The sequence below is a fragment of the Eurosta solidaginis genome, chromosome 2 (genome assembly GCF_040869045.1).
Source record: "Eurosta solidaginis isolate ZX-2024a chromosome 2, ASM4086904v1, whole genome shotgun sequence".
Taxonomy (NCBI): Eukaryota; Metazoa; Arthropoda; class Insecta; order Diptera; family Tephritidae; genus Eurosta; species Eurosta solidaginis.
In genome coordinates, this window is record NC_090320.1 from 306,143,728 (window position 1) to 306,155,794 (window position 12,067).

General features: G+C 38.8%; 1 protein-coding gene across 2 annotated transcripts in view; it reads left to right on the plus strand.

Moving 5' to 3' along the window:
* Positions 1–3,559: 3,559 nt before the first annotated feature.
* Snoo (Sno oncogene) overlaps positions 3,560–12,067 on the plus strand; it is a 281,946-nt gene continuing 273,438 nt past the window's right edge. For both annotated transcript variants that reach the window (XR_010949991.1, XM_067768933.1), the window contains exon 1: positions 3,560–7,277. Coding sequence is in view for 1 of the 2 variants with exons in the window: in XM_067768933.1 (XP_067625034.1) it covers positions 6,033–7,277 (1,245 nt within the window). In the remaining variant the exon portion in view is untranslated. The remainder of the gene's footprint in view (positions 7,278–12,067) is intronic.

Below are 12,067 nucleotides of genomic sequence, written 5' to 3' on the forward strand. Positions count from 1 at the left end.
AGTAGTAAAAAATCTGTGAAGTGAGCTTACATTGAAATAAGCAAATAAAAAAATAATACAAAAAATTTAAAAACCAAAAAGCTATAAGAGGTAAAGAACCTCATATTAGAAAAAGCAAAAATATATAGAAGCTAGCTCTTCTTAGGAAAAAACAGTGTACACGATATAACCCCACTTATGAACCTAGTGGTGCTGTAAGTATAGAACTTAATCAATAATTTAATATACCTTCTTTTTTTCCAACGGTAACAAGGATGGAGGAACTTAAAGTGAACGTAACGAATTTAACAGGTGCCGTTAATGCCCTGCTGGAGAAGATGAAATTTTTAGAGAGACGTGTGACGGAGTTGGACCGGACCAATAATACCTTCAGCGGTCCTCCGCGTAGGGGGCAACAGAGGAAGTGGTGGCACAAGCCCCCATGACTGAGGCCGACATTCGCGAAATATGTCGTCTGCCTGATTGCGTAAAAGAGCTTCAAGTTTTTGATGGAAGCCCTATACACTTCCTGTCCTGGGTACACTCCGTAGAAACCATCCTTGCTGACTTCTCAGTCATCAAGGGAAAACCCTTATACCGTGCTATATTACAGCACATTCGACAAAAAGTCCGCGGTACGGCGGATAACGCCCTGATCTCCTACAATATTTTTGACAACAATTGGTAAAAAATAAAGGAGTGCCCGCAGATAAGCGGGATGTCCGCACTCTCGAACCCCAGTTGCATCAATTGCAACAGAAAGGTGGCACTGTCGACGAGTTCTACGCTCGAGTGAACCACCTATTCAACTTGATTCTTTATAAGTTACAAACCGAATCGTACACTGAAGAAACCACGAAGGTCCTTATGGACACCTACAGAAATAGGGCGTAGGTGGTCTAAATGGGGAGCTCTCAAGGATGCTCCTAGTTCAACGCCCAAAGACCCTTCCAGAGGCTTATTCAGCTTGCCTGGAGTTGCAAAATGTCAACTTCAGAAACGTATCCTTTTACCCATCTCCCGGTAATAATCGCATAGTGGTCCCTATTAACAATTTAAACGAGATTAACCCTTCCTTCGAAGGGAGACCACCTGTAATCCCACCCAAGCCTACCTGGCGTCAACAAGATCGCAGGGCTCCATTCGATAGAAGCGAGCGTTTTTCAAGTAACTATCGTGCTCCACCCGCTACTCAGTCTACGAATCCTCCCGTCGAAAAAATGGATGTGGACCGCTCTACCCAATCGCGTGCTGTAAATTATATCAATCGCCCTAATTCATTCAAACGCGAAGCAAGATCGGAAAACCTCCCGAGGAAACAACAAAGGCTTTTCCATTCAACGACAGGAACTGATGAGGATAACATCAAGGAAGAAGAATCGACCAAGAACGAGGATGAAGGGGATTTTCTATCGGAGGGCCATCTAGCGTACCATACTTAGAGTACACACTCTCAGATGGCCGCACCCTCGACTTCCTGATTGACACAGGGGCCAACAAAAATTTCATTAGCGAAGAAATTGGAGCTGGAGGTGATCCCGTTGAGAAAGTTTTTAATGTCCACTCAGCTGGAGGAGAGGTGCAGATTAGTAAAAAGATAGGTTTAAAATTTTTCAGGGATGTGGGCTTCCCTTCAAAGATAGCTTTCTTTGTCCTTCTGGGACTGAAATCCTTCGCCGGTATTATCGGCGATGATACGTTGAGAATGTTAGGGGCAGTAGTCGACAGGAAGAACAATTTCTTAAGGATAAATAGTTTCAATTTACCACTAAAGGCCAAAATATCGAATCAGGTTAATTACTCAATGGGAAAGGACGTATCCGCTGATATAAAACAGCACGTTGATGAAGTACTGGAAAAATACTCCGATCTTTTCCTCCCTCTTAATGGCAGTGAGCTCGTGGATACAAATGTGCGAGCCGAAATACGGACCACCACCCCTGAACCTATCTACAGTAAAAGTTATCCTTATCCGGTATGTATGAGGGAAGAAGTAGACAGGCAAATAACGGAATTGCTTAATGAGGGAGTTATTAGATCTTCCAAAAGCCCTTACAACTCCCCAATATGGGTGGTGCCCAAAAAACCAAAGCCGAATGGGGAAAAACAATATAGAATGGTGATTGACTATAAGAGATTAAATGCTGTCACTATCGCCGATACGTACCCTATCCCAGACATAAACTCCTGCGAAGGACAAAGCCTCACCAGGTAAATATATGTGCCTGCGTATTCAGATTTGCAAAAGGAGTCGTAACGTGTAGGTGATATTTAAACTTAGTTGATAGGCTATAATCAATGTGATTCACTTCAAGGGACTAGTTTTGGATAGGGCCACGAACTTTAGGAAATGTCAAACCGGGAGACTTGTGTGTTGAAGGATGAAGTGTGAAAATCAAAATTAACATTTCAGACGCTATTGTATAGTTTCGCAAATAAACAACAGATGTTTGAATGCAAGACTTAGTGATTTTTCAAACCCTTCTCATAAGTACATATATCCTCAACTTAAGTATGAGGTAAGAATAATTTCAAAGGAGTGTTTATGCCCCTAGAACCTACCAAAGGATTTTGCATCACTGATTTCGCTTATTCTTGAGGACAATTTAAAAACGTGTTCGCATTGGGTCATTTTATTTCAATTAATTGTTCATTATTAATTTTTTCAAAAATGCAAAGTGAGCATATAAATTTATTATATAACTTATCTTTTACTGTTCTGTTTTAATAACTTGCTGAATTGGGTGATGCAAAGTCCGTGTTAAGCTGACATCGAAAGCACCTGTTATTTTAAATAACTTTTGAATAGTTATAAAAGGTTAAATTTCGCAATTATTTTTGTTATAACTGGCAGTGATGCACATCCGTTGATACCACTTTCGACCATATCCGACCAATTTTCGACATGAACAATATATGGCCTAAACAGTCTTAAACGAGTAAAAAATATAGTAACGCGCCGACGCCGCGCCGCCGCGCCGATATTTTTGACATTGGGCGGCGGTGTTCGAAAAACGACCAAAATCGGCGGCGGCGGCGGCGTTTATCGGCGGCGTATATCTCTAATACCTACAAACATAAATAAAAATTCCATGTACTTTGTTTTTGTAAATTCGATGGACAAATGTCAAAATCGTACTCCACCGGAAGTTGATGTATCAAATCAAATAAAAAAAGTTTATAATCAGCTGTCCCATGCTGCCACCTTGTATCGTTCCGCTATGCATCTGTGATAATCATGGCGGATCTATACAAGGTGGCCGCATCGAACAGCTGATTATAACCTTTTTTTATTTGATTTGATACATCAACTTCCGGCGCAGTACGATTTTGACATTGGTCCATCGAATTTACAAAAACAAAGTACATGGAATTCTTATTTATGTATGTAGGTATGTCACCATGCTGCCACCTTGTATCGTTCCGCCATGGTGATAATTCTCTCTCTGAATGGTTGGAGCATGATGGCGTATCTATGAGATACGAAGCAATTTCGTTGGCGCTTTTTACCGATTGCTATTTGTTCTACCCGTAACGATAACGTTGTCACGCTGTTTGTTGTTCTGCTGCTTTCATAGAAGAAGGTGATACGCGACGCGTATTTCGTAAAAAATACTTATTCTGTAAAGATATCGACGCGTTTATGTACTTCACTTCAGTGTAGGAACTTTTTAAAGTGAAATAAATGTATACGAATTTAAAGAGATAATTGAATTTAAAATACATACATACATATTTAGCTAACACGGAGTAAATAAAAGAGAGCAAGTGCAATAATAATTCAGTTTGCTAAATTTAACGCCGCCACAGCATTTTATTATAGTGAATTCGTGAATATATGAAGCGGCGCATATAGACAAAGAAGAAGTCCAATTGAAAAAGAATTAAATCGGCGAAATGTGAAATGTGTTGTAATAAAAAAAAATATAGAAAAATATGCATATGCAATAGGAAGACCAGTTTGTATGTATGTGTGTTTTGATGTATGTACGTAAGTGCCGAGACAAAAGTGCATAAGAAAAAATGAAAAGTTTTCACGAATATGGGGGAATCGAATAAACCAAAACTTGGCAAAAGATTCTATAAAATAAGCAGACGTATGGATGGCTGAAAACCAAAAAAACAACAACTGCGAAAAAAAGCAAATAAAAGTAGTAAAAACAAAAACAATTGCTGACAACAAAAGTTTTTGGAAGTTATGTTGAGAGACGGCGCAAAGGGACCAGGGGGCCATTACTCAGATAGCGACTGGGTTGCCTCATTTGTTTTTAATGTTGGTGTCGTTGTGTGCGCTTACGTCGCCTCACCGCTGTAAGTGCTGTATGTGTGTCCACACACTTGTGAGTCGCGCCGACAAACAGACGAGACAAAAGTCTGTCGCTACGTCTCCAACACACTTTTTAGTGTACATTTTCTAATCAGCAAAAAAAAATAACAATAGCGTGCTAAGTAAAATTTGAAACAGAAAAGCCGAAACGAATAAAAATTGAATTGGAGAGAGCAAAACACGCGCCAGTCAGCAACAACAGTCAAAGCACAATACAAACACACCACACACATCGGGCATATGTAAATCGTTTGATGGCCCCCCACAGCATTGTAAATGCGGCAGCAGCGCTCTCTCGTTTGCACATTTTGCTGTCGTATGTGAGTTAGGCAAAAACAACATTGGTACACACATGCGTAAAAGCGTATGAAAAATGTGTCTGCAACGCCACACAAAAAGTATCTAACCGCAACCAACGAAGATACACATAATATTATATCTGTCCTCTTTGGCTGTAGCAGCAGCACTAACAGAATCCAGTTGGATTTTTGACATTTCAGCTTGGGAGCAGCGCATTTTGGTCATCAGTCGAGCGGGTCAGTCGCTGAGGTCGTTTGTTTGGCGCAATGTTCGCAATATTTTCAAAGCGCATTTAATTTCGACATAAACACGCACATATACGTACATGCACATTCGTTCACGCAGTTGCTTAGCTCTACGCATACATAGATACATTCCGGCACACACTCCTGTACGTACAACTATTTGCGTATATGTATGTGTGATGCGCTTGCAAATCCAACGGAAGTAATGCGAGCAGTGAGTGTGCAGTGTTTGTGAATGCCGCTGTGTATGCGAAAAGCAAAGCAAGAATATAGAAAATTCATCCTTTACCTTTGAAAATCACAAAATTTTAAGTGTTATAGCGGGTAAAGTAAACAATGCCCATTGATGATAAATATTTAATTGTGATGGATTACGAGTTTTACTTGCAATTAAATTCTGAGTAAACGTCAATGTTATGTACATGGTTGGTTAAAAGCGCAGCGCAGGGAAAATAAAATATAAAAAATTAAAAAAAAGTGAATTAACAAACATTTTTCTAATTTTTGCAGTGCCTGTGAGTTTAAAAATAACTGCACAATTCTTTTGATTATTTGTTTTTATTCGTGCGGCGGTGTGTGAAGTGTGCACTAACAGCAAAACAAACGAAAAAAAAAACAACAAGCCGCTGATGGGCAGAGGGCGGCACAGTGTAGCGGTAATTGTATTGAAGTGGAAACGATTTTGGCGCTGCGAGTCGCCATTAAAAATGCCGACGGAATTGTGCGCGAAAATAATTAAAGCTACTGCAAAGTGGAAAAAAGTGAAACAGTGGAATTAAAAAATTCTTTTACTTAACAAAAGCTCAACATACAAATACACACAAATCACAAAAGAAAAAATATAAATTACAAATTTTATGAAAAATTTTGAGTGAGTAGAATGGATTACATATGTGCCAAATTGCTAATAAAAATAAGATCAAAATACCTAAATTAACAAAGTGAGTGTAGCGTCCACACAAGTTGCAGCCGGTTATAGCTGGCAAAATTTAGGTATACCTACATATATAAATATACTAATACAAATAAACAGGAAACAATTATGCAGCATGCTTGTATGCCGCTCGTTTGGCTTTGACTACCAACAGCCCCGCTAAAACTGCAAGTGTGCCACGATTCGCACCCTCTCCTATCGTAGGGAGTGAGTGGCCTACACACAATTAGGCACACATCAAAATAAGATGACTGATTACGTTACACCAAACATACATACAGTACTCAAAAAGTATCAAACCAGTGCACCAAAAAGTTTACAAGGTCCAGGTCATACGTTGACCCCAGCCGGCTGCCCAACCGGCTCGAACTGCCCGCTGGACGCCACCTTGAGTGGTGTTAGCGGCAGTGGCGGCAGCAACAGCTCAGACCTTAGCATAGCACATACACGGAATTTATGCGTTGGCGTTTTACCACCTAACGGGATAGCAGTTGGTAGCAATAAATTATCAACACATTGCCCGCTCATAGCAACATCAGCATCACCAGCGTGCACAAATTCACCAAGTTCTAGTTCAACATTACCACCGTCGGGCATAGCGCTCATCAAAAAAGAGGTACTAAGTTCACCTGAGCCGACGCATGAGTTGGGTGAGACACTGGTACCACAAACGCTGGCGCTACCGTTGTCGATGTCAACACAAAGCACCCAGCAACCTCAATCCCAGACAACACCTCCGCAACAAGCAACTCTCACGACGGTCAAGATAATACCACCACCACCACCAGAATTGTCACAACCCATTTTTACAGCGCCGGACTCAGGTTCTGGTGTGCTGTACGAAACACGTCTCGAGGGCAAAACAATTGGTTGCTTCTCGCTGGGTGGAGAGATGCGTTTATGTCTACCACAATTTTTAAATAATGTGCTCGCCGATTTCACGCTCGACCAAATCAATCGTATATTCGATGAGTTGGGCATTTATTGTTCACAATGTACACCCGATCAGTTGTTGGAATTTAAAAATGCAAAAATTTTACCACCTGATGTGAAGGCGTCCGGTTTGATTACACGCACCGATGCTGAACGTTTATGTGCGGCTTTATTGCATCGAATGGATCGTAATAATTATATTAATGATGACGATATACCAAAAGGTGCCATCTCTTTTAAAGTGTACCACCGTTGTTTTGGGAAGTGTGATGGCATATGTACGCCCGATCTGTATTCGTACAATAAACCCACCTGCATAATGTGTTTAGAGTGTAAAGGTTGGTTCTCACCGCAAAAGTTTGTCGGCCACGTACATCGGGCAGTTGAAAATCGCACATGCCATTGGGGGTTTGATTCCCGGAATTGGCACGATTACCTGCATGTCGCGTTGGATGTGGAAAATCGTGAGAAATACCAAAAGATACTGGATGAGCTGAAGGAGGTCGAGATCAAAGAAGCGTTAAAAGCACAAAACGAATTAATCTACATGAAACGAAAGGTAAGTAAAATCATGTCTATGAACTTCAGCATGTATTTAGACATATTATCTAGTAATCTACTCTCTAGACTTCTAAAGATTTCAGTTGAAATTTTCATGAATGTATCTAAGTGGTTCTGTGTTAAATTTCCTTAATTACTGTCCGAGGACGAAATGTTTCCTTTCAAGCTTGATGAACCATACCCAAATAGTGAGCTTTGTTCCTGTATGGTAAAGAAGGCCAGAAATGGAAATACCTACATATGATGCGAACTGGATCAAAGCCTTTCCGAACGTTCAAATGTGGGGTTTCAAAAGATGGGTTTCACAAAAATGATTTACTGTTTTGTTTGTTTTTCATACTGTATCGATTAAGTTAACCGAATGGTACTATCAATTATCCGTGCCCGTAACGATCCGCAATTCAATTCAAACGAAAATATATTAATAGTTCATTACCTTTTATCAACCAATATCAAAAGAGCTTGATAGAAGTGATATTAGGGTTCAACCACCACCTTTAACATTAAGCAAGCAAAATTATAAAATTATCTGCAACAACGTAAAAGGTCAATGGTATTGCTGCCGGACAGCCCAGCCAAGTGTGCCCTATACTCAGTCAATCAACTAATGGACATTAAAAACACTCAAATTCACACAAACACACTCATCTACAGAATCTTGATAAAAATTGTTTCAACCGGTTTCCAAGCGCGACTGGGACGAGTCTGACTTTTTGACGAGTATTTGCTTGCGTTTATTTATGGGTGGGCGTTTGAACTTCTGTTTCAAAAGCAACCTGAGGTTTTAAAGATGTTTTTCCAAGGACACCATATGTTTGACGAATAGTCCATAGTTTTGTAGGTATCAGACATAATTTTCAATGCGGCATACCTATATATAGGTTTTATAACCTCTACGATAACGCTTTGCGGGGTCACTTTAAAGGTCCCATTACTGATTAGTATAGACTTGACTTGACTTGAGAAGTGTCACTTACAGTTCTGTTAAATGAACATTGCATGTTACTGATTACTGTTGAATTTTGATTTTCTATGTAAGTTCTAAGTGACGTTTACATTTTGAGATGCCATTTGTTTGTTTCCATTTCATTTTGATTCATTTATTGATTATGATGATGCCAGATTGTGTGCGCTAAGTGGAGTATAATCGTGGCTAAGTTGCAAGTTTACGCCAAGTCAAGTGTACGCTAAGTAGCAGTAATGGGCCCTTAAGTCAAGTCAAGTCTATGCTAAGTATGAGTAATGGGCCCTTAAGTTGCCAAGTTTATGCCAAGTCAAGTCTATGCTAAGTATCAGTAATGGGCCCTTAAAACTAATGACGTAGGACCTGACATGTCGCACCCATCTCTAGTTTCTATATGATCATGGGCTGTATGAAAAGCAAAACAGGAATCTATAGTTTTTTGCAAATGAGGAAAAAAACAATTATGTATTATTGCAAAGCAGCAAAAGACGAAAAAGTTGAAAGAATGCTAAGTTTTTAGCAAAGATAAAACCGTATCGTACATAAACTTGAAATACCAACGAATTTTCAGTAAGCATGAGTAGTGATAGAACGATACGAGTACTGAGTAAGTAGTAGCGATACTTTTCAAAAAATACTCTAGTATGTAGTACTCGATGCTTTTTCCAAGTACTGAGTAAAGTATCGATACTTTTCCTCGATATTTTTCCCCGATACTTTACCAAGTGCCGATGGTCTACATGTTTAAGATCAACAAAGTTCAGTCCATTAAGATCACAACTTGAGCATAAATTGAGATCGTCGACAAGCTATAAAGCTCAGCATTTAACTGGTGGAATAGAACACGATTTCTGCATATGGTGGTAAAAGTATGTGTTTATTATCCGGAATCACTAGCTCCAACAATATTATGAAAATCTGCTAACTCCATAAAATTTGAATACATTTTAACTTTTCATGCAATAAAGATTTTTCGTTCTACTCTGAAATTGTACCTAGAATCCAAAGCTAAAGATGAAGAGGCGCTCATTACCACGTACAAAGCAATTGGCCGGCCGCTTGCATGCTACGCGTCCCCGCGCCTAAAAGATGCTCACTGAAGAAAATACAGGCCTGTCAAAACACCGCTCTCGGAACCGATACGGGCTGTCTTCTTGAGTCCCCAGAGCACCACGTGTATAGTGGGGCGAGAATACTCTCCATTAGGGCGAGAATTGAAATGCTCAACAAACAGTTTCTGTTGAAAACACAGAAACCGGGGCATCTAATTAAAGAACTCCACTCCCTGGATCTTAAGAAGTTATCTGCGCGAGCATTATGAGTAAATGCGACACCTGATATTCAAGCCGTATGTAGGAGAAGAACACAAAGTGTTATCAACACTGTTACAACAACAACAACCACTAGAGATATGGAAATGCAAAGTATATAAGTTCTATTTAAAGTTCATTCTAGTTAATCTCTCCACAAAACGTTTAATGCCCCAAAAAAATACTTGACGCGATTTACCTTCAAGGATATTAAGACCCAGCTTCTGTTCCAATTTGCTTCGTGCTACATATTTCATGACGATTCCGAACGGCATCTGCAAGGCAGATGTATTTTCACTAGGAAGCTTTTCATGGGAGATATACACTCGGAGTGCTTGCTAAACCACTGCTGAAGGGCTACTTTTTTCACAAAAACTTTTTTGTAACTGAAAAACTTTTTTTAAACGCCATAAGTCGAACAAAAGTCTTTGAAATAATTTAATGTTCGTGACGTTTCTCTTTAAACGTATCCCTAAAATAGAGGTGGAAAACTATCGACGATAGTATCGATAGTTTTTACCGATCGATGGTACTATCGATGTTTTATGACTATCGATACTATCGTTTAAAGTATTGTAGTGGAGGAATTGTAAGTTTATATATAATAGGGGGACTCATTTAACCTAATAAATGCCTTATAAAGTGTGTAAACGTATAAATTTATCTAGTGCGTAAACGAGCTGTAAAATTTTGTATGAAAAATCATTTACACAATTTGTATAAATTTACGCGCACATTTCATGGTGTAAACGCGGTAAACTCAAAGACATTACACCAGACATTTTCATCAGAAATCTCCAACATCAGCAAGTCATTTACAAGAATATCTTAGTGAAGACGTTTTAGTTTTGATTTTTCAATTAATCTTGTCATTTTTTAATTTGTATAACAATCAAACAATTTTTTTGGGCAATAATACAGCTGATCGACAATTATGTTTATCAAGAATATTACTAGGGGCGTTCATATAACAGCGCGTGTAAATGAATATCATTTTACACCTTGTAAGTTTATATGCTTTAATGAGTCCCCCTAATATAAAAACGCATTGGTAACTCATGTTATGCTGGCATGTTGGTAGCACTTATTTTGTCTTTTTCAAATGAGCGGAAATTTCGTAAGCGATAGAAGTGTGTAAAACACGCGTATAAATTGGAACGAGTTTTCGCATTGTTATACTCTTATAAAGTTAATGTTATATAGAAGAAGTTCACTATTCTTTATATAAATCGCACATTCTGAACAAAATGGATAGCGTGTCCCCCAAAAAGAAAGTAAAGATGTCTGCAATTTGGCGATTTGTCCCTATTGAAAAAAGGAGTTGAAATGAAGCGGCAACACAAGCAATTTGTGGGATCATCTTCACGTTGCGCTTTGTACTCGTCCAAAAAAATTTAGTAAAAATGTAGACAACGGTCGACTGCTAATACGCGTCCGAAAATATCGGGATGGGTATCAAAGGACGCGTCTTGACACCAAGATGTAAGCTCTGTGTGGAGATATTTTTATAGTGTATTTAACAGTTTTCATGTGTTTGTTGTACATAGAAAGAAAATTGGTGTAGAAAAAGGTTTTGCACGTATTTAATTTAAATCCCAAAAAGGTGTTGGACCGGCAAGTGTAATTTTTTATAAGCGCGGGCGATGGCCGCCAATGCGGAAAGATGTTCTGCGCAAAAATACTATGGATTCTACCCCCCAGCCTCGGAGTGGTCCCGGGTCATTTTTCGGGTTTTCGTGAACATTTTTTGATAGACATAAAATTTTTTTCCGCTTTCGGATTATTGATACTGAGGTATTTTGCTCAAATTCAATTTGATCTTTGATTTGTTTATCCAACCCAGTGTAATTTTTTATAAGCTCGGAAAAAAACCGCTAATGCAGAAAGTTTTCTGGATCCCACCCCCAGGGGTGTATGGTTATATTTCGGTTTTGGAAAGATGATACTGCTTTCCCTGAACGTATCGTCGACTAGAACAGGAACCTTAATTTTCCAAACTCCTCCAAAATCTTTACACAACTGCAATGGCATGAATTTAAAAGAATTAATATGTACATTTGTGTCTACACAACTATACGCAATTTTTTCAAGATTTTTTGCAGCCCCGCATTGCGTTGCGTCAATCTTTTTGAATATAAAAACCTATTTTTACAGGTAACTCGAAACTTTGGAATTGTTTTGAAAATTAGAATTCTTGTTTTAGTCGACGATAACTACAAAAATAACAGCTTCAATTTCCAAATATCTCCACTTTTGTTTTTTTGTAAAACCCAGGTGTGCTCCATAAGAGATTCTCTGCCGCTACGAAAATTTCTCGATAGTATAGATATATCGATAGTGTCCTTCGATACAATCGGCGTATATAGTCCATTCTATCGATAGTTTTCCACCTCTACCCTAAAATATATGTATGAGCACACAAATGGGTATATATTGGTTTTCATTCTAACATAAACTCCCTTACTTGTTTTCTATTAAACTCAAACCAAAGATCTCATTTAAAAAAAGGTTCTT